This window comes from Myodes glareolus, chromosome 7 (assembly GCF_982192425.1).
Source record: "Myodes glareolus chromosome 7, mMyoGla1.1, whole genome shotgun sequence".
Taxonomy (NCBI): Eukaryota; Metazoa; Chordata; class Mammalia; order Rodentia; family Cricetidae; genus Myodes; species Myodes glareolus.
In genome coordinates this window covers 51,591,610-51,614,922 of record NC_142032.1, presented here as the reverse complement: position 1 = coordinate 51,614,922, position 23,313 = coordinate 51,591,610, and the positions used below count along the sequence as shown (strand labels likewise).

General features: G+C 48.6%; 1 protein-coding gene across 2 annotated transcripts; it reads right to left on the bottom strand.

Annotated features, from left to right (window-relative positions):
* LOC125415786 (membrane-spanning 4-domains subfamily A member 15) lies at nt 1-18,911 on the bottom strand. Of its 2 annotated transcripts, none has more exons than XM_087907628.1 (7): nt 18,853-18,911; nt 10,713-10,965; nt 5,240-5,362; nt 2,968-3,024; nt 2,300-2,392; nt 1,849-1,962; nt 1-1,023 (listed from the first exon to the last, which is right to left on the bottom strand). In XM_087907628.1, the coding sequence occupies exons 1-7, from the start codon at nt 18,909-18,911 to the stop codon at nt 907-909; spliced, it is 816 nt and encodes a 271-aa protein (XP_087763754.1). In that variant the 3' UTR covers nt 1-906. The 2 variants fall into 2 exon arrangements, with proteins under 2 accessions (XP_087763754.1, XP_087763755.1); XM_087907629.1 differs by having other exon boundaries at nt 10,713-10,887.
* Nucleotides 18,912-23,313: the final 4,402 nt, after the last annotated feature.

The window sequence follows — 23,313 nt, the reverse complement described above, 5'->3', positions numbered from 1 at the left end:
TCAAAATCTAAGCCATACTGTTTATTTTTCTCCACAGTATGGACAAAACAAGCCATATGCCAGGGCCTATGAACACTGGGCTGAAGATGTTTTATTCCTGTGGGGACCCAGCCCTGTCCCCGTGGTAACTCTCAGGGACACTCTTGCTTTTCAGGCAGGGGTGGGGTATGGATACAGGAGGGTTAGTGAGGGGACTTTCCCGTGCACCTGTTGATGGTGACCTCGGTGCAAGAGTCAGTCAATCTCCTCTGCAACCTCCTGTCCTAGCTTGTAGAAAGGGCCAGAGTCCTACTAAAAATAAGAAAAAGGAGGTTCTTGGGGGGGGGGGCAATACCTGGCTTAGACCCAAGGACCCCGGGGAGCCCAGAGGTGTTGGGTTGGCTTTGTGATTATGTAGTTCAGCACTGAAGTTTCCAGATGGGAAAACTAAAACCCAAGTATGTAACAGAAGATGACAAGAACAGAGCTGGTCTTGGGAGCCAGGAGCCTGGAGGTCAGGTTCACTGCTTCGTTCTGTGGTCAAACCAGAGCCTCGGAAAAGCCAGTCTCTTCTGGAACATTCTGAGTTCTCGGTGCTTAATGACCTTCTTGAAGGCAAGCCTGTGAAACCTCCATGATGTCAAGATTTTCCACGATGAGCCGAGGGCAGCGCAGAGGAACCCAGGGGACATCTATGTCAGGCGACGGGGCTGGGCACCCTGGACATTAGTCTTTTGTCTCTTTTAGAAAGAAACTATTGGAGGACACGGAAAACTGGTGGAACACATCACTCGGTGACACAGTGTATGTGACTTAGAGAGCCTGGTTGTGGAAGGGCTGCCTCAGAACGAATAAAGTGAGGGTGGAAGAACGCTGGGTAGAGTGGGAAGCCTGGACTCCGTCCTGCAGACGCGGAGCTGCGATCTACTACTCCGATGACTCCTTGGGCATATATGCCACATTGTCATAGGCAGGGGGTGGAGAGACTGCTGGGCTGGGGATGGTGAAGTCCGTGCCGAAGGCGTTGGGTAGAAAAATCACAGACTGCAAGGAAACAGAAAATCCAGTCTGGGTGGCTCTGAGGCCTTCGATAAGTGTTGCAACAGTGCCACCCGGTGGACACTCTGAGAACAGCGCCTTCGTGCTGAATGTTCACACACGAAAAGCATCGTTTAATTAACATTTCAGGAAACATTTTATAGGGTCAGTTATGACCCAAGGCTTGAACACACCGCAGGGAGAAAATTAGACAAACCTCATTTCTCTAGGGGCTAGTGAGCTGATGCTTCCTCTCTGGACAGCCCCTCTGAGTTCGGGCCTCTATAGCACTTGCCTGAACCACAGCGCTGGTCTCTGGCTGCTTCCATACCGGTAGCCCTTCACTGTGCTCCTTGAATCCAGCTCATTCCCCCTGCTCCAACCTTAAAAGGCATCCACTAGAACCTGGCTACATTTTCCCGCCCAAACAAGCCTTTGTGTTATCAGTACCCCGTCTTCCCACCCTCTTTTTATCTACCTCCGCACCTTTCCCTTTTTCTTTTCCTCGGGAAAAATAAGTTTAACTTCCACCGAGTCATGCTGTTTTTTCTGCTGTGCCCCCCTGTTCACACTCTGTGGACGGTCTGTGCAAAGTGCGCCCCTCACCCGCCCTAATCCTGTCCTCCAATTCCGAGGGATCTCAGTTCTGCTGCTAGCTCTGGCGCCCTCCTGTGGCCACGGGGTGAATAGTCCAATTTCACCGCCTAGCGTCTTATGGGAAGCTCATCACAGCTCAGCCCCAAAGCGGAAGTGTGAGGGGGCTGGAGGTGAATCTCTTCCTAGACTACAGGCATTCCTCAGGGGCCCTGGACATGGTGTGAGAGTACTCACCGCATTAGTTTGGGCACGGGTGGCTTGGCACCCAAAGTGGGTGGCGATGACAGCGATGAAGAACTCCAGGATGGTGAAGATGGTCAACACAGCAAGGTAGCCCCTGCCCACATCCTGGGGACCCAAACCCACAGTCAAGTCAAACCGAGAGTTTCAAAGTAAAGGTACCCCCTGGACCAAGAATAACGCTCAGGCAAGAGGCAGAGGTAGCCCTGGATCCATGCTTCCTGACTCCAGCCCTGCCCGCTCCTTCCATTCTCCCAGGATTCATCTCCCTTCTCCCCACACCCGATCTTCGGGTAGGGCTATGGTGTCAGTACACTCAAGAGGTCTATCGGAGCAGCAGGCTCTGCAAAATGCCCAGGGTTGCAGACAACTGGGTCTTCCCTAGTTTTGGCTGCAGCCGTTATCTTGCCGGGTTTAGTACCCTTAGGGACATCTGCCAACACACCCAGTTAGTGACTCCAAAGTCCATGAGAAGAATGGCTGTCCCAGCGAAGGCTGCCATGGCACTGAGGATGTTGGTTCCCAGACTGCTCCTCACCTGTGGGAGAGAGAGGGGCACCAAGACAAAGAGGAGAAAGGACAGGAGCTTCAGCTCACTGCCCAGCCTCCTGCATCCTCCCTTTCATGGCCCCGGGGTTGGGGTCATGAGCCCTGTGCGGCTGGATTTTTCTCTCACTCTTCTTTCTCTTCTCCTTCCCTGGGACCCCAGGAAGAGCCCCTCATGTCTCCCTTTGCTTCTTCTGTCCTCTTGGGACCCTCACAAGGCTTTCCTGGGCCAGGCTTGCAGGCCCCTCCCCCCCAATGCTGTACTTCACTCCCCCCAGGCCCAGGCCCACACTCTGAGACATTTTAGTGGCTGTTTTGGGGCACCCTTCCTGCATCGGCTCCCTCTGAATGTCTGTGAGAATTTCATCTGTAGACCTTGGGTGGCATTCTGCAAGTGTCCCATCCCTTCCTTCTGTATTTGGATGTCTGAATTCCTTTCATGGGCACTTAGAAAACCCCCAAGAAAGGCTTGTTGAATGGACCAATTGAGTGGGCAGATGGGGGTGAGGGTCCTGAGGTGAGTGGCCCCATCCCTACCCCTGATTCTCCGTCTCCAGTCAGACTTACCAGGCAACTGGTGTGGTTTTTCTCAGCTGCTACCGAGAGGGACCCAGAGATGATGAACTGTGTGGGGAAGAGAGAGGGCCCAGTGAGGCTTTGGCTGGGACACTGAGCAGGGCAAATCATGCCCAAGTTCTGTCAAGAAGACACAGGTGTAGGCAGAGAACCACAGGCTTTCTTGGCTGCATCCTGGCCAGGCATCTTGGGTATATTTCTGAGGATGTCTTAGTGGTTCTGTAAGAGGCCTTTGTCCTCTGGCATGGTGGCACATACCTTTAATCCCAGCACGTGGGAGGCAGAGGCAAGCAAATCTCTGTGAGTTTGAGGCCTGCCTGGTCTACATAATGAGTTCTAGGACAGACAGAGCTACAAATAGAGATTCTGTCTTAAACAAACAAACAACAATAAAAGAGGCCTCTGTTTTGAGACATAAATTCATCGTTTACAAGGTATGTTGATGTGGGATTCCCCTCTGTATGCTGTGAATATTTTTTTTACTACCATTGGTTAATAAAGAAGCTGCTTTGGCCTATGGCAGGGCAGAATATAGCTAGGCAGGAAATCCAAACAGATACAGAGAGAAAGAAGGTGGAGTTCCTGTAGCTGCTGAGGAAACAAGATGTGAGGTAACAGGTCACTAGCCTCATGGTAAAATACAGACTGATAGAAATGGATTAAGTCGTACGAGCTAGTTAATAATAAGCCTGAGCCAATAGGCCAAACAGTTTGTAATTAATATTAAGTCTCAGAGTGGTTGTTAGGGAACTGGCGGGTGGGAGAGAAACTCTAGTTACAGTATGTATTTTCACTGACATCATATTACTAACGCCTCATAGGGTTTGCCCTTCAAATAGTCACTCCGTCAAATATTTACTGAGTAGCAGTTGGGTGTCAAAAATGTGACAGAGCTAGCTAAAATGGAAAAGATCTTCCTCTCATGGAGCAGGTATTCATTTAAGCAGCAGTCCCACACATGAGACCATGTGGATGCATGCGTGCATTTGTTTGTGTGTGTGCATACATGCATGTGTGTGTGCACTAACACCTGTCGTCCAAGGTCAGGGTGTCATTCCTCCTCAGGAGTTGCCTGCGTTATCTCTTGAGAAAGGTTCTCTTACCTGGACTTGGTGGAGCTGACCAGGGAGGCCAGGGAGGGCTGCCTGATCCCATCTCTCCAGCGCTGGGATGGCAAGCCCAGGTTGGCTTTTGACAAGGGTGATGGAGACACGACTCAAGCCCTCATTCTTGCCAGACAAATGCTTTTACACACTGAACGATCGCTCTCCCCAGCCCTGCGAAGTTCTAAGATAAAGACTGGATACAGAACTGCGCATGCCCTGCCCAGCCTGGTGATCCTGCTGTCTCCTGAGACTGACAAGCAGGTCCTTGTTTACTTCTCCCTCCTACCGTGTGAATGTGACACATTTTGTGATAGTTTGAAGCAGGAGGGAGCTCAAAACAGAATGCAGAAAGCTACCTTTGTTTCCTCCTGAGGCAGGGCCTCCTTAGACGTCTGCTTGCCAACATGTTCCTTCAACTTGGGCCCACTATGGAGCTTAAGAGCTGGGACTTAAGGTTTGTTCCCAGCCGTTTAGTTCTAGCTGTGGAATTCAACAGTGCTGGTGTCTTTGAGTTCTGCTTTTAGGGGCTTCTGAGCTCTTGCCGAGATAGCCTGGGATATGCAGAAGGGACTGCACTATCATACACAGTAGGGCTTCAGTGTAGACCCCATTAAGCTGACCCCAAAGCCTGTGCTTTCTGGACACAGTTGGAGGCTCCCTGGCACCAGAGCGCTGGCACTTTCGGTAGAGCCACGCACTGCAATGCCACCTTGCAAACTTCTCTTCGGCACCTAGGAGCAGACAAGGAAACCTGGTTTGGTTCTCCACTGGGGTATGGCCAGCGGAATGGACGCAGGACAGAGAGACTCCCTGGAGATCAGTCCAGGCAAGGCTGGAACCCATAGAGGGAACGGAGGGGCTGCTGCAGGCGTGGTGGAGTTGCGGGGTTAGGGTGCTGGAAGCCCAGGTTTAGACTGGGCTCTGACCTGCTTGGTCCTCACAGTATCTGTTTGCCTGTTTGCTGGGAGTGGATCAGGCCTAGGTTTATGATGTAGCTTAGGGGTGAGTGATAACTATTATGCCCAGGTTAGTCTGGGAGGCAAGTTAGACCCTGACCTAGGATGGGCTAAGGCTAGGAAAATGTTGGGGGCTGGGCAGGAAGAGGTAGAGCTGGGCAGGAACACGCCCCAGCATAGAATGGCAACTCGGGCACTCACGCAAGCTCCTCCCCAGAAGGGGACGCCACCTTCGATGAAAAGCATCCCCAGGTGACCTCGTCGGACCATGAGCAGGACGCTGCCGAAGCCAAGGTGGATGAGGCCAATCAGGATCTGCACGGTCTGTGGAAGGCATCGAGGGCTCAGGTCACTGACCTCCGGCCATGAGCTCCACAGCGCCCCCTGCCGAGGAGAGCGACCGATTCCCGCAGATCTGGCTTCCCACAGCTGCAGGGGAGTCATTTCCCTTCCCCTGGGCTGAGGTCAGAGCATTAAATCAAGATAGAACCAGCTTTCCTCAGCCCACTAGGAGCTCCAGACCCCTGTGTAATTTGTGAGTGGGGCTGTAGTTGTCAAGGACAGCTCTGAGTTGCTTGTCTGATTCTCTTAGCCCTGGTTCCTTGACTCTCAGCACTCGGGTAACCAAATGCCTAGCTTCCCTTCTCCCTATGTGTAGTCTTTTCCTAGTACATCCTGGCGGTGGGAGTCACAGCCACTTCACTGGCGGCAATCTCCACTTCATTTTCTCTGTCTCCCTCCCTCCCTTCCTTCCCCCACCCTCCTCACCCCCTGTCTTCTATTTACCAGTGGCCCATGGAAACATTCCCAGTTGTGGGATGGTTTTTCTAACAGTGGGGACTCTCTGGGGAGTGTGGCCTTATGGAAAATTCTGATGTATTGCTTTTCAAACATTTTTGGTGACCAGACCTGAGCAGAGAGAGATAGGGAAGATCTTTGAGTCCAACCTATGCCCAGGCCTGGCACCCCTTTCAGCTCGGGGTGTCCACAGGGCCTCCAGTGGTAAGGAAGTGTTTGACACCACCCAAGGCAGCAGTCTATGCACAGCGTCTCTGTGAGCAGTGACGGTCACAATCTTAGGGTCTTGGGGACTGTGGTGTGGGAGAATTGTCTGTATTCTGTCAATCATGTATTTTAATAAAACGCTGATTGGCCAGGCAGGAAGTATAGGTGGGTCAACCAGACAGGAAGTAGAGGCGGGGCAATGAGAATAGGATAAGGCTAGGGAGGAGAAAACTCCCTTAGTCATTCCTGTACAGACCACCGAAGAGGCAGCATGTAACTTGCCCAGCAGAGAAAGGTATGGAGCCATTATGGCTAACATAGATGAGAATAATGGGTTAATATAAGTTATAAGAGTTAACAAGAAGCCTGACCTAAATGGGCCAATCAGTTTATAACCTTATGGAGTCCTGTGTGTAATTTCTCTTTAGGATTTGCCGGCTGTTGGGGTACCAGGCGGGACGGAAACCCCAACAAGCCAGCCCCACATACTACAAATGGCGCCAACGTGTGGACAACTGTATCCACATAAAGCCTGAGACAGCTTGGGAAGTAATTCTAGAACAAAATAACAGCATTATGCATGGTTTCTTGGTAGCAGCAATTTCTCGGGTCTGCTCTGCTTGCTAGAGGCAAGCAAGTACCCTCATCTAAGAGAGGCTTCCTGACTCAGCTTTAGCTGCAAAACCTTGCAGCTCTTTTAAGAGGTCCTGCTGCGAAGCACTTAAATGGTGTTGATGAAAAGCTGAACGCATGCTTTTCGGGTTTTCAGCAGTAGCAGGAAAAAAGCTGCGCTGTTTTAAAATGCCGGCTTTCTGGGCTGTCCTGTCAGGGCAATCTCTGACTCTTTCGGACAGGCAGTCCTACTGAGTGTGGTCTGTGAGCAGAATGCTCCAGCTTACTTGCTAACAAGGACCTTGAAACGCCATAGAGTTGTGGCAACAAAAATGGCTACAGCCAGTACCTCCGCAGAGGCTGGAAAGTTAAGGATCTAGCCTTCAAAGCCACGGCTTTCCGTATTGCTTTGTAAATTAAAGGCTCATGTGGTCAGAAAAAGAGAGATATACAGTAAAGAGAGATTCAAAGATGAAGAAAACCTCTAAATGGTTTATAATGTGTTAAAAATAAATGCAGGATAAAAGTTAAAGTTCTTAAAGTAAAAAGAGAGGAGTTGGGTGTGGTGTTACACTCCTTTAATCCCAATGTCTGGGAGGCAGAGGTACCTTGACCTCTGAGACTTTAAGGGGCAGAGGTAGTTGACCTCTGTGACTTCAGGGTGTGGTAGCATACACCTTTAATCCCAATGCCTGGGAGGCAGAGACAGACAGATCTCTGAGTTCAAGGTGTGGTAGCAAACACCTTTAATCCCAGCACTGGAGAGGCAGAGACAAAGGGATCTCTGTGAGTTCAAGGACAGCCTGGTCTACAGAGTTATTCCAGGACAAAGATATACAGAGAACTTGTCTCAAAAAGTAAAAGTAAAAATGGAAGAAATAGAGGTTAAAATAAAGATGGAAAATATACAGAGAATCTTGATACTGTATGCTATTATGCTCTCTTTAAATTGTTTGATTGCTGAGGAAGGAGCAACAACTGCTAAAAGACTTTTGTTTATAAATGCTGCAGAATTAATCCAAGATAGACATTTTGAAAATACCTTGGCTTCAAAACTGAAGTCAAAAGGTTTGTTACTTTGGAGAAGAGATTTTGCTTGTGTTTCCACAGAAAATGAGAGCCTCTGGATTTATTCAGAGTTAAGAAAATTCATCTTTGGCCAAGGGAGACCACCTGAGCAATCTCCGGTAGGAACAGATGGCCCAGATGTCTGAGTTCTACATACAGAACGGATTCAAGGCGCTGCCTGAGATGATCAGGTCTCACAGGATACTCCAGTCAGGACTTGATTATAACTCTAAATTTTCTTTAGGTCCCCATAAGATCATCAGCGCCCCCAACCAGCAGGAAGTAGCCTGAAATACTACGCCCACATTCCCAACAAATGGACTATGGGTATTTTCTTTTGTTTAAAAAAAAAAAGAGGGAAATGGTGTGGGAGAATTGTCTGTATTCTGTCAATCATGTATTTTAATAAAACGCTGATTGGCCGGGCAGGAAGTATAGGTGGGTCAACCAGACAGGAAGTAGAGGCGGGGCAATGAGAATAGGATAAGGCTAGGGAGGAGAAAACTCCCTTAGTCATTCCTGTACAGACCACCGAAGAGGCAGCATGTAACTTGCCCAGCAGAGAAAGGTATGGAGCCATTATGGCTAACATAGATGAGAATAATGGGTTAATATAAGTTATAAGAGTTAACAAGAAGCCTGACCTAAATGGGCCAATCAGTTTATAACCTTATGGAGTCCTGTGTGTAATTTCTCTTTAGGATTTGCCGGCTGTTGGGGTACCAGGCGGGACGGAAACCCCAACAAGCCAGCCCCACATACTACAGGACTGTATATCACTTTCTAACGTGAGTGCCAAGAATTGGGATATTTATGGACACAAACTTCTGTATTCTGTTGCTTTCTCTCCTCCATTGTCTACCCTCCATCTCTCCAGCTTCCCTGGGCAGAGGGGTGTGTGTGTGTGTTTGTGTGTGTGTGTGTGTGTGTCCTGCTGCCAACAACACCATCTTTCCCTGCCACTGGAATAACTCCCATGAAATGCCAGCTGCCACTCTCTGCAAGCCTGTCGCACTGCACAGCACTGCACAGCACTGCACCACACTGCACAGCACTGCACAGCACTGCACCGCACTGCACAGCACAGCACAGCACAGCACTGCACCGCACTGCACAGCACTGCACAGCACTGCACTGCACCGCACTGCACAGCACAGCACAGCACTGCACTGCACAGCACTGCACTGCACAGCACTGCACTGCACTGCACTGCACAGCACTGCACAGCACAGCACTGCATAGTACAGCACAGCACAGCACTGTGTTGGCTATTTTCATATCTGTCCTCTTTTAACCCTGACACAGTGATGTGAGCACCATCTTAATTTGGAGCCCAGGAGACTGAACTCATAGACTGTCACTAACCCACAGATGTGGAGGAGTGGACCGGCTAACTCCAAAGTGTGCTGCCTAGTTTTATGTCACCTTGACACAAACTAGAGTAATAAAGGGTCTTCAATTAAGAAAATGCCTCTTTGAGATCAGGCTGCAGGCTGTAGGGCATTTTCTTAATTAGTGATCAGTGGGGGAAGGCTCAGCCCATGGTGGGTGGGGCCATCCTTGGGCTGGTGATTGCAGCCTAACTTAGTACAGAAACAAACGGAAAAACTTAGGGGCATATATTTTAAATAAATAATGGGGTTTAGCCCAACACAGACAGCTGAACACAGCCAGTTGCAGGCACCCTAAGGATCAGATCACACCCAAAGTAGGCAAATGCCCACTGTCACCACTGCTCCAGCAGGAGATCTCCCAGCTGTAGCCAATCAGGTGACCTCGCCATTGTTACAGGTGTTGGCCTGTGGAAGTTAACTGCTCATACTGCTGGGTGGGGCTTGAACCTCTTTTGGTTCCGAGGGCTTCCTGGCTTCATGAGTTCTTGGCCTATGATTAAACTCTGTTATGATTATGAACAAAGAACAATGATACACAAGCATAAAACATCATTATGAAACTCATTGTTTTAACATCAATTGAATTTGAAGCTTTTGTTCATAGCAATTCACACGCCCATCTATCCATCATCTATTTTTTAACCTATCATCTATCTTATCGATCAATCACCACCTATTATCTATTAATCTATTTATCTTAGCTATATATTTATCCTATTTATTCATCCTACCTATCTCTCCTCTACCAATCATATTTATTTATCATCCACTCTTAATTATATTCGTCTATCATTTATCTGTCTTTCATCATCTGTCTAATCTATCATCTATCTTAGCCATTTATCCACCTATCATCTATATTTTATTCCTTCTTAGAGACCACTCTCTAAAGCCATTTGAGATTAGAAGGGCTTGGAAGCTCTACAGGAGTTGGCTCTTGCCTACCATTTCATCCTCATCCTCTGTCAGTTCTTCCTTTGTTCGCTACGTTCCGGCTATGTGAGTATTCCGTATCTCCCTTCAACAAGCCACACCCGTTCCCACCTCAGGGCCTTTGCGTTTGTTGCTCTTCTACACAAGCAATCCTACCCTTCACCCATCCTTCCATTCATCCATCCAGCTCTTGCTGGGCTGGCTTTAACACCTAAAATTTAGCTTCGGTGTCACCTCCCCAGAGAGCTCTTTCTGTCTTTGCTAATGTTCAGTACCCCATTCATCATTCTCCCCCCCCCCCCCCACCCCTGTTTTTCAAAACAGAGTTTCTCTGTGTAACTTTGGAGCCTGTCCTGGAACTCACTGTGTGGACCAGTCTGGCCTCGAACCCACAGAGATCCGCCTGCCTCTACCTCCCTCGTGCTGGGATTAAAAGCGTGCGTCACCGCCGCCCGGCCTCCATACATCATTTTTAGCTCTCTTTGGAGTTCTGGTCATTTGTTTACTGGTTTATTTGGTGAACTCCGAGGAGGGAAGAGGAGCCTTGTCTGTCTTTCTCATTTCTTGTATTTATCCCCTGCCTTTGCCCCTCTCTGTTGAGCATAAGGCTCACTGCCTGCCCAGTAAGTCTGTCTCAGGTCACATGGGGGAATTTCTCTTACCCCTAAAGCTTTGGGCTCTCCGGTCAAGAAGGTCTCTATTGGTCTTAGGTCAGGTGGTTGGGTGGCCCTGGACGCCTGCGCCCCCAGCGGTGACTCTTCGAACTGCATGATCCCTGGAGGCTGGCACATGGAGGTGGGCAGAATGGCTGGAGGCGGACGGAGGCCACTGGCGTTGCTGGGCGGGATGACGACAAATACACCATTGCTGGCAGGAGGTGTGGACATCGTGTTCAGAGAGCCTGGGGGATGAAGGCTCAGGAGATAAAAAGGCAGTAATGGTCATTGCACAATTGCTTCCGGCACACCCTCCTGCACTTGCTTACTGAGGCCTGGAGTTAATAGAGCCCAGATTCCCGACTAGAGCTGGGGGAAAAAGAAGAGACTACTCACTGAAGGGAGTAGGCTCTTGGTGAAAGCTAAGGCTTTTTTTTTTTAAACTTGAATCTTAGGATTTTTTTTTTTTTTAACTCTGACTCTGATCTTGATTTCTCCCATACTACATGATGGAAAGAACTTTTTATTTTTAATGCTGGACATGGAACCCAGCCCACAGGTGAGGCAAGCCCACTATTACTGAGCCATATCCCCAGCCCAAGTGGAACCTTTGAGAGGAGCATATATGTATACATCCTCCTTTCCCTGGAGAGGGTGAGTGACTGCTCAAGAATACACAGCCCTGGGAAGGTGGAGCTTAGTTGAAGTACCATTTTACTCATGGAAAGAGAAGGACCAGACAGGGTGTTAACCCACTCACCCTTCCTTCCTTCCTTCCTTCCTTCCTTCCTTCCTTCCTTCCTTCCTTCCTTCCTCCCTCCCTCCCTCCCTCCCTCCCCCCCCTCCCCCCCCTCTCTTCCTTCCTTCCTTTGGTGTGACTGGCCTGGGTAAGCACACTAGGGAATGCTGACCCGTTAGCTAGCTGTCAGGCAGTAGCTTTCCAGGGTGCTGCAGTTACTAATCTAGTAGATTAGATGACATTAAAACAGCCAACCTTCTTGCCATTTCACACATGGTGAAGAACCCATCAGACCAAGTCAGCTCTGTGACAGAAGGCAGGATTTGAACCTTGACCCATGTAGTCATATTACTATGAGACAATGGGCAATATGGTCACCTCTTCCTGTCTCAGTTTCCTGACCAAAAGAATAAGGGCACTAGGCCCTGTCTCGTTATAGGTCTGGTAAAGGCCACAATTTACACAGTTGAATTGTTCCAGCATCTTCACTTGAAGTATGATCTTAAGCCTTATACAGTGCATAAATGTGGATTTACCCATTGCTTTTACGGCTTCAGTTTGTGTTCATGAGGCCTTGCAGCCTGAAGGCTGCACAGCTTGTGGGGAATCAGGCTGCGCTGTGCTCTGAGTTACTCCGTAGTGTGTAAAAGAATGGCTTTGGGCTGTGCCCTGCCTTGCGTGACTGTTTGAAAGAATGTTTGAAAGGCAGCATTTGGCTGCTCTGTGAGTTCAAACGAGGCCAGATGGCTCCGTGTCTCACTGTGCTTGTCCATAACCACCTGCTGCCAGTGCCACCCACGAGGCACAAACAATTTACTCCTAAGGATGAAAAGTGCCACAAGGGTCCTGTAAAGAGGACACTAGCGCTGCAGTGGTGATGGCCCCACTGACCTGGCATCTGACCACCCAATGTGTGTGTCATGGGACCAACAGGTGGATTGTCCGGGGCTTCCGCTCAGCTTGGTCCCCACTGCTTAGTGTGGCCTCCTGAAACTGCTGCTAGTCTGTCTATTTGTCAGAGAGAGTCCTGCACTTCTTCTCTGTGGTCCTGCGTCTCTGTAGCACCCCTCAACCCTGCGGCCCTGTGCCTCCAGCTCTCCAACTGGGGTCCTTAATATTGTATCCAACCAAATACAGAGACTTTTTGTTTCTCTATTAGCTCACTGCCTCTGATAAGGCCTCTTTGTACTTTTATAGTCATTCTGTAACTTGTAAAACACACACACACATGTACATACACACACACACACACACACAGATGTATATTGTGTGATCTGGGAATTAACACTAATTCTTAAGATCAGAATAAGAGCACCCATTTTTTAACAGCCATCTCCTAAGGGGAAATCAGGAGTACTTGACAAATCGCAGCACACGAAACTGGCTTGGCTTGTAAATGTATTGTTAGCCAATGCATTCTGGCACCATGGAAAACACAAATGTGTCTGTCTGTGCTTCTAGAATAGCAGACTCTTGATGTAGCCCATTTCCTGTGCTCTGCAAGGGACCTCAGTGGATGTGCCTCTTTATGCTAGGTTGATGGACTTGCCACATGTGTGTCCTCTGTGCCATTTACTCTGTGATGGGCCCGATCCATACTGGTAATGTAAGTGCCTGGGCCCTGTTGGGACTGCCTTAGAGAGGCATAGCTGAGTCCCCACACGGAGTGTGGTCAAGCAGTTTCTGCTTCAAGTAGGAGATGCCTCTGCTGTGGTGTGATCCAGACACAGGCAATCAGTGCATAAATAGGTGGGACTGTGTTTCAATAAAGCTTTATTGACATGAGCAGATGGGCTGGATCCAATTGGTGTGCTGGAGTTTTCCAACTTCAATCTCTGCCTAGACCACAGTAAATGGTTACTGGAATTTACTTGTTTACTTACAACATTTAATGTAAATGTTGTTTACATTAATTTCTGTGGTTTGGAGTAAGAAGGAAAATACATAGAACTACCAAATATTTCTATACAATAATGGTAAAGATGGCTGTGGTGGCTGTGGCTAGAGTTTGGGTCTTGAATGTCCCTCAAAGGCCCACATGTTAGACAAAGACTTGTTCCCCAGCATGATATGACTGGCAGGTGATAGACCCTCATATTACTTAATTTTCTTATTTCTGAGACCAAATACTGAAAAATAAACATGTTAAAGCAAAGAGGGTATATTTTTGCTCAGAGTTCAAGGGAACATGGTCCCTCATGTTGGGGAAGGCATGTGCAGGAGAGTGAGCAGCGGGTCCAGTTCACCTGTAGTGAGGAAATGTCAAGTTGACAGTGAAGGGTTCAAGAATAAGAATATAAAAATGTAGATTCCAAAAAATAAGAATGTAGATATAAAGAAATGGAAAGTTGCAAGCCTAGGAGAACGAGAACAGACTGTCAGCATCTCTCTCAGCAGCTTGAGGATTAACTATTAACAGTGGGTTACTCCGCTTTACAACCCGTAGCTCTATTCACAAGGTCAAAGCATCTCTCTGCAAACTGAGAGCCTAACACCCCCGGCTGTCCTTGGTTAACACAGATATGAGCTGAGTTAAGTTTTAGGAGATAGATATATGATGTTTGGGTTACACATTATCCCTGCTATGTGAAACTGGCAGCATCAAAGGGGACGATACAGGGCTTCAGTAAACACCACCTGGAAGCACCAAGGAAGACAATAGATTAAGTACTCAGTTACTTCTGTTAATGGAGATTGTAAAGTAAGGCAATCTGTATCTGAGTTTTACCTTGAGATTGTAAAAATTCCTTTCTTCAGATGGAATGCTTGGTACACCTTACTATAAGAAGGTGGGCTCAGAAACTGGCCTCTGCCACAGCCTTATAAAAGCCATCTCTGGCCGCGGTCTCAACTGGCTGATAAACTTTTTGTGCCTCATGGAGATTTTTTATTTTATTTTTTCCTGGAATCTGGTTTCTGGGATAAAGTTTGCTTCTGTTCTTTTTAGACTTTGGTGGTCTGTTTCCATCTTTGCATGATCCCCCACCCCCACCCCGGACCCAACAGACAGGAAGTAGGACCAGGCTGTTATCCTCAAGCCCTGGCCACAGCAAACCATTTTTCCAGAGAGTTCTATCTCTTAAAGATATTTCAACTTTCTAAAACAATATCCAGCTTGAGACCAAAAGGTCAGGTACCTGAGCCACAATGAACATGCAAGAGACAGAGGTTGGTGGAGGGTCCTTTGGCTCCGGGGGTCGGGCCTTTGGTGGGAGTTTTGGGATCTTAGCTTCTTCTTGGTTCACTAGCCACACACTCTGGCTATCATACCCTACCTCCCCACAGGTTCAAAACACAAGGGCAACTACACATGGGCTGAGCCGGAAACAAACCAGTTCTCTCCATGTGCAAATCACCCCAGGGATTTGTGATAGCCTCTCAGAGGTGGGCAGCCAGGATCAGAAGACAAAATGGACAAGAATGCCTTTAGAAACTGGCGAAGGTCTGTGGTATGCTTGTTTCAAACCAGTGTTGTTACCTGTTTTAGATCATTACTGAGTTTGAAACTTTCTGAGGTATTCACAAGGCACCAGCTGGGCCCTACTTCAGCTATGGGATTAACAGCTTGTGCCAACCGTTTCTCTAGGGCACGCCTGTCTCTGGAGGCTTTTGATACATTGCTTCTCACCTCCACTGTGACCTGATAGTTCCACAGCTTATCACCTTGGTGTGATGACCGAGGTTTGCAGCAGAGAAGGGACATGCTTAAGGTGACTCTACCGGTGAGTCCCAGGGCAAGGATTCAAGTCCACGTCTGTTTGTGTCCCAGCCGGCACCTGTCCCTCACTGCTGCCTCCAGGGGCCATCTCTGTCCTTTGCTTAACTGTTCTAGCTACTATATTCTGGGTGCCTTGAAGTTTGGTGTGGTCATGTGACTTGTTTTGGTTGAAGCCATGACCGACAATAAAGTCACAACTTCTGAGCTAAGAAAATAGTGACTCGTCCAGGGCACTGTGGAGGGTTTTCCCCATTGTCATAGTAACTAGTCATTGCAGACAGAGGCCACTGTATCTGCTTGGGTTCCCCAGTGAGTAACGTTTCCAGGGCTGTGAAACAGGAGGAAGAGACCACTCTCTGGTGTCTTATGACACAAGATGGGGATGGGGGATAGTAAGCCATGAGGACCCAAGTTTCATGTCCAGATATAAAAACGCTGGGCATGGTGGAGTCCTTAGACTCCCAGTGCTTGGGAGACAGTCATGCAGTGTCCTGGGATCTGATGTCCGGCTTGTCTGGCCAAATTGGCTAGCTGCAGGCCAGCGAGAGACCCTGTCTGAAAAACTAGGTGGATGGTACCTGAAGAATGACATTTGAGGTTATCCTCTGGCCTTTACATGTATGTGTGCACACTTGCACATGTGCTTGCATACATGTGCATTGCATATATACATACACATTTGCGCACACACATGGACACTAAGCTATGCGTCCCTGAAGCATAATCTAGCTTCACCTGACCATTGATCCTCCAGAAACGGATATTTATAATATATATTATATTATATATATCCACTTATATATGAGAGCCATTATCATTAAAGAGAGAGCCATCCAATTCCCTTCAGTATTCATAGGTGATCTAATTAAAAACCAAAGGGGGCTGAGTGAACCTGCCACAGCCACACTTCCCTAAGTAAGGACATTTTAAATATTATTAAGGACAGTTTACCGCCTGAGTCAGAAAAGGAAGAATTTTGGCTAAAAGGACATACTTGCTTTCATAGTTGTCATTTCACCGGGACAGGTGACAATCACGTCTGAGGGCCGTGATGAGTCAGTCATTTGTGCAATGGGGCCGTTTTCTGGGGTCAGAAGAACTCTGGGCTCCCACGGGGCTCAAGCCACCCAGCAGGGAGTACTTGCGTCATTAGCAGCATCTCTCTCAGGTGGGTGGTGAGAGCCCCGTGATCCCAGGTGAAGAGAAACACCTACAGAAATAGGCTTTGCACCCTCAGCAGGAATGCATGACCCAGGTTGAGATTCACACTCTCCCCACCAGCTCCTCCGATGCCAGTGACTAATCCACCTGTGGTGTTCTAGCTGACTCCACCTCAGTGCTCCCTCTTCCTCAGGTAAGCAGAGGAAGGAAAGCCGCCACACCCTGCCTTAAGTCCTGGAAACTCAGGACGTCCAGGACAGCTGTGTGATTGTCAGCTGCTGGATGAGCCGCGGTAACAACAGTCCTTCATGCAGAGCCCCTAACAGGTTATAAAGAGCTCCCCTCTCTCCCTGGGGAAGTCCTGGGATGGAGATGTTCTGCAGGCCAGTCTGCAGAAGCAAGTGGATAGGTCGTGGGCCTTCGGATACCAGTCTCTGGAGTGAGTGACATCACCAAGGGTGTCAGGGGACTTGCAAAAGGCAGGTGGCTAAGAAACTGTGGGCTGGTTTTTATACCCTCCTCCCAGGGTTGCAAGTGGGGCTGAGAGGAGATTTGACATTGCTCAGAGAGACATGTCTTTGGTTGTCTTTTGCCATGGGAGAGAGGCTTCCTTGAGGAACTTGCTCAGTAAAAGCCATAAGTAGGCTCTTTTCTCAGGGAGGGTGACAGGAACTCACAAAGCACCCAGCAGGCACATGGCCCCTGTCCTCTTTCTTCGTTCACCACTGCCCAGCCTTGGAGATATCACTGTTAGTCAGCTGCTGTGTGTACGGGGGGCAGGGGGCAAGAAAAGGCTCAGGAAAAGATGAGCATCACCCAACATCCTTCTTACCTGCTGCCCCAGGTCGGGATATGACCAAACACAAGACCAGACAGGCTAATTGCTAATTACTAAATTGCTATTGTTTAGCCCGAGAGTGACTGGAAAAACCACAGGACTGCCTAAGTGTCACTCTGCTGTAAATCTCTAAAAATTAATGTAAACAGTTTTACTTAGAAACAGATACCTAGTTACATCATAGAACATACACATTTGATTCACATCCTACAAAGAAGTACCAATATCCAAATTCAAAAGAGCTAACTCTCACAGAGCACACTCCACCTTAGGCTTGATTGAAACTACAAAACCAAACCAAACCAAACCACGGACTCTCTGGAAGAGAATAATGGCCACCTAGCAATGTCTGGCCCCATGCTGGGCATGGAGGATGCTTTCACTCCTCCTGGGCTTCGGTTGTTAACAGCCTCAGTGGCAGGGGACCTGTAGTGGTGGGCTGCTGGGGCATGCTAGCTGGAGCACCCTTGGGGTGCCGGCACTTGTCACGGGAGTGTCTCTAGACACCCTCTACTTCCACCCAGGTCCCAAAGCAGCTTTGCTTATTTCCGTGTTGAAGCTGCCTTTTGAGGAGGTGTTGGCAGCTGGAAGGGAGTGCCTGTAGGGGGTGGGGATTCTGGGATGAGATGTATGGGCACACATCTGGGACTTGGCAGCCTGCCTTAGTAGTTAAGTCATAGATTCTGCTCCCAACCTGGTAAGAATGTACGTTACTGTCTGGGGAGATGAAGTTGAGAGAATTTGGGCAAATGGCCTCGGTTTCCTCACATGTCACAGAAGTGTATCTGTAGGAGTGGGGGTGAGGCATTTAAGGCTTCTAAGACTTCCTATATATACAACCGGGGTTTGCAGCCATTTCTCAGACCAGGCAAGAACTTACATCTATGTAAGTCTGGCCCTGTGGCACCAGGCATCTTGTCTCTAATCTCAGCTTTTCCAGGACAGCCCAGGCCTGCCCCATCGTCCCAGAAGTGATGCCACCAGATGCAAGCATGCCATGGGGAAACATCGCTCGGTCATTTTCTCCTACCCTCGGGTTAGCCTTCACATACCCACAGTTCTACCCTGGCACCCACTACTGCAACGGGCAGCAGAGACAGCCTCTTCTTTCCCCTGACTAATGCTTCCTGTCTGCAAATGACACAGTATTTGTTCAGAGAGTTTTCTAGCAGAGACCCTTGCCATGTCCCTCTCCCCTCAGAGAAGGGGCAGGCAGGACACCTGTGTGTGATTTGGAATCAGCTGCCTAGGTTGGACTTCTAACACTAATTGGCTTCTGGAAGAAGGAATTTTCTACTTCTTGGGAGGGCGATTGTCTCCCCGGGATCCCTGGCAGGTACCTGAGTAATCTCTGGCCCTGGTTTTGAGGAGAGAAGACAGATACCCTTCCTTTGTCCCCCGTTCCTGTCTAGTGGGTCTCTCATTGCCCTTAGCTGGAGTGGGTGGCCCTGAGATCCCTTCCTCTTTCCTTCCTTCCTTTCTTTCTTCCTTCCTTCCTTCCTTCCTTCCTTCCTTCCTTCCTTCCTTCCTTCCTTCCTTCTTTCCTTCCCTCCTTCCTATCTTAGTACCGGGTGGATTTCCATCAATGATCTCTTTCTCTTTCCCTCCCTGGGGGTCTCCATAACCCCCCACCTTTTCTCCTGCTATGTTCCCTGGGTGGTCTTTCTAGAAGGACAATGGGGGTACTCACCGGCTTGCCACGGCTGCTGTGCAGGCTGCTGGCTCCCCTCTGCCTCTGCGCTCCCACATTCACACATTATCCTGTGAAAACCTTGCTATTCGTGTGTGTGGGGCTTGGAAATCAGTGCTTGGGAGCTGCGCCTCTGGTAGGTTCCTAGTCCTTCCTGGCTCAGAGGCCTCCGCCTGTCTCCCAGAGGTGGGGCCAGAGGCAACCACTTATGTGGTCGCTGGCCTCCAAAGGGCCCAAGAGTATCCCATTCCTTGCTTCAGTCTCTGGAAGGAACCATCAAGGCCCAGAGAGGAGAGTGAATTGCTTGGCACCCACTACTAGAGTTAGAGCTAGGGTGGGGACCCATAGGCTTTCACCTTCCTCTTTAGCCCTGAGAGGACTAAGCAGACTGCTTGTGTTCTGTCCTCCCAGGTTTGACCACAGGTAAACAAAGGGCCCAGGAGGCTCACAGCTTTCTGATGGCAGGTGGCAGAGGGTCTAAGTGTAAACATTCATGTGAATATGTGTCTGTGTTTGTATACACAGTGCCCTTCAAGTACTTAGCAAATCAGTCTGTGAGTTTCTGGGTTCAGAATTTCACAAAATATCTTATGAGGCAACTGGGAAAGCCATATGATTGGCTAGGACCTGTAGGCTTAAGGCATCCTGGGGGCAGATCTGGACAGCTCTCAGCTAACCCTGGGATAGATCAGTGTGGCAGATCGAATGTAAAAATGGCCTTAGACCTTGGGTCAATGAGTATCTACACCTGAAGAGAAGGTCAGAGTTATTTTCCCAGGTCCTCAAAACTGGGTTGCCTAGTGACTTCCCTTGCTGGTGCAGGAGAATTGTCTGTATTCTGTCAATCATGTTTTAAATAAATTTGATTGGCCAGGCAGGAAGTATAGGCGGGGGTCAACCAGACAGACAGGAAGTAGAGGCAGGGCGACGAGAAGAGGAGAATTCTAGGAAGGAGGAAGCCCATTCCTCCCAGTCCTTCCCAGATCATGGAAAAAGCAAGATGTGACCTTCCTTGCTGAGAAAGATATTGAGCCACGTAGCTAACATAGATAAGAATAATGGGTTAATATCAGCTACAAGAACTAATAAGAAGCTTGAGCTAATGGGCCAATCAGCTTATAGCTTATGGAGACCTCTGTGTGATTTTCTTTGGGACTTGCCAGCTGTGGGAACTGGGCAGGACAGAAACCCCAACGAGCAGGCCCCTCATGTTACACTATGCCAACAGGAAGTGGGAGTGATCAGTTTCAATCTGAGACACAGGAGACCATGAGCTCTGCACCTAGCACTGAGCATGCCTGGCTTCCCCTGCTGGAGGACCCCTGTTGGAGGATGAGGCACATGACATAACTCAATTGTCCTTGGTGAGGCCCCACACGTGCAGCCATGGTCAGCAAGGCCATGGAGTTGATCTTCCACTGAATATAAATGCATGTTATAGTTTTACCAAGTCCAGGTCAGACCAGACCTGCCCAGGTGACAGGAGACTGGAAACAAAGTGAATTCTCTTTTGTGATATAGCAGAGGGTCTGCCTCTGTGTTATAGGCACAGATTTGAGCCTAGAGGGCGCATGATAAGACTTCTATCCTTATGTCCCTGAACGATGAGTTAGACCAGGGATACATGGGGAGTGACTGGCAGGGGCAGTTATTAAGTAAGAGAAAGGTTCTCTTGAGAACGGAAGTAGGATAGACACCTGGGACAGCTCAGAGGCTCAGAAGTGTTTGGCATTCCAACACCAGGGCCCTTCATGGTCTTTTGCGTAGAACCACCTTTCCCACTTGTCTTCCGTATGTGGCGCCATTCTCTCTGTTCTTTACCTGTAGCCTTGGTAGGGAGGTTTCCAGTCTCTGCCAACTGGCTTCTCATGTTAATCTTGATGCCTCTTTCCCATGTTCAAATCTCTTGTGATAACCTTTGGGGTAGCCTGATCATCTCTTAATACCAGCAGCCGTAGGTATTGTCTGGGCTTAGGAAACAGACCCTCCAGAGCACAGCTTGTTGGCACGCTGATCTCTGAGAAATGGAAGAATCAAGGTCTCTGACCTTCAGCCCTCCTGTGTCTCTCACCCTCTTCCTCCTTAGGACTTGCTTCTCAGAGTGCTCTTGAAATTTCATTATCTAAAGACAGACTTTCTGGGGGACTGGAGAGATGGCTCAGCAGTTAAGAGCACTGACTGCTCTTCCAGAGGAGCTGGGTTCAGTTCCCAGCACCCACATGGCAGCTCACTGCCCTCTGTAACTCCAGTTCCAGTTCCACAGACATGCATTTAGGCAAAACACCAACGCGTATAAAAATAAAAAGACAGATTCTCCACCAGGCCTTATTGTTGCCCCCATCTCATCAAGCAGGGGAGATTAATGTCATAGGACACTCACTGAAGGTCAACACCTCAGGCTGTCACAAGCCATCGTCTACAACTTTTATTATTCAAGAAAAAGTTTATCTGTGTTCCTGCATTGAGACCATTGTCCAGCCTGCACCCTCCCTTCACCCCGCTTCGCTCACTGCTAGCCCTTCCCTCCAAACCTCCACTGCTTATTTGTTGCCCATCTCGCTCTTCTTCCCAGGAATTTGTGAGATTCTCCTGCAGGCACCTAATACATTTAAATATCTTTTCACCGGTTAATCAGTCTACTGTCTGCTGACTTGAAAGATTCTGGAAACTTCAGGGGCTAGAGAAGAGAGATAATTCCCTTTCCCTGCTGAACACTGAAATTTCAGAATGGGAAGGGAGTCAGGCATAGTGGTACAACCCTGTCACCTTAGAATTTAGGAGGATGAAGGAGGAAGATCAGGAGTTCAAGGAGTCTGAGGCCAGCCTGGGAAAAAGGTCTTGGTTTATCTCTTTCTAAAACCACCTCTCCCTCTACAAGACAAACAATGAGGACAGGAGAAGCCTGGGATGTGGTCCAGGCTGAAAGTCCAGTGCCCACTCTCCCTACCTCTACCTCTGCAGCTTCACATAGCCCATGACCTGCATGAACTGGCTGGTAGGATCAGATCTCCCTCTCTTGCTGAATAATTCTTGTCCTTCCTTTTTTTGTTGGATAGGGCTGAATCTGTTAGTTTTATTTGTATACTGGGCTATTGCTTTGCTGGGAAGTACTACATAGCAGACTGGGTACTAGGACACAGAGGTGTTTCCATTCTGCTTGTCCTGATCCGTGGGAGGTCCTTTCCTACCTGCCCTGTGCTTCCGCTGCTCCTCTGACTCCTGTCCACGTTGTGTCCCCAGAGCTAAAGCACTGATGCCTGCCTCAGCCCTTCAGCATGTGTCCTAACTGATAAAGGAAGATCTAGTTCACCGTGGGCAGTGCCATTTCCTAAGAAGGTAGCCCTGGTATGCGGTAGAAAGATAGCTAAGCATGTATGAGCCAGGGAACAAGTCAGGAAACACATTCCTATGTGGTTCCTTCCTCCAGGTTTCTGCCCTGATTTCCCTCATTGATGAACCATGTCCCTGGAGCTGTAAAGTAAGCTGAAATAAACCCATTCCTCTCCCAAGTTGCTTTTGGCCATGGCGCTTGTCATAGCAACAGATAAAACAGAGCATCTTCCCTCTGAGTCTCAGTTTCCTCTTGTGAGAGACGGACTGAGGATATCTGTCTATGTTCTTGTTGGCCATTCAGTCTCTGGGAACAGTGAGGTCGAGGCATTGTTCACGTGTTGCCTGCCCACTACCTTTACTTCCTAGTACCTGGATTTCTGCATTAGAATGCTTTTGAGTGGACTTAAGGACCCCGTTCTTATTGCAGGGCCCCCTGGTGACTGCTAATCAGATGTATCACCAGAGCTGTGACCGTGTGGAGCTTCGGGCTAGTGGATGCTGCAATACGGAAGTTTCACTCTTTACACTTTTTTTTTGGCCCCATCGCCCTTCCTTATTGCAGGCAGAAAAGAGATGCTTGAGGGGTAGAAGAGACAGTTGGTAAAGTGCTTGCTTTGCAAACATAAAGACCCTAGTTTGATCCCCAGCGTCTGTGTTAAAAAGAAAAAGCCAGGTATGATGGCACATGTTGGCTCTCCTAGGTCTGAGGAGGTGTGACAGGCAGATTCGTAGGCCTCACTGGCTTGCTAGCCTAGTCTACTTGGTGAATTCCAGGCCAGCAAAAAAGTCTCAAGGAGAAGGAAGATGAAGAGGAGGAGGAGAGTGCCTGAGAAACAATATCTGATACTGTACTCTACATGCATGCACATACATGTACAAGCACACTCATACATACCCTTACACCAGTATGGACCTGTGTACATATCAAACACATGTACACACACACATGAAATAAAAAGAAATGCATGAACATAGGCACTTAATGAAGCAGTGTCGGGAGCCAGGGTCACTCTAGTGAAAGAGGCTCTTTGGTCTTTGTAGATTCTTCAGCTGGAAACAGCCTTGGGGATTGGAAAGGAGCCATGGTTATGCTGTAAAATGGCACCAGGAACATGGATCCTATTACTT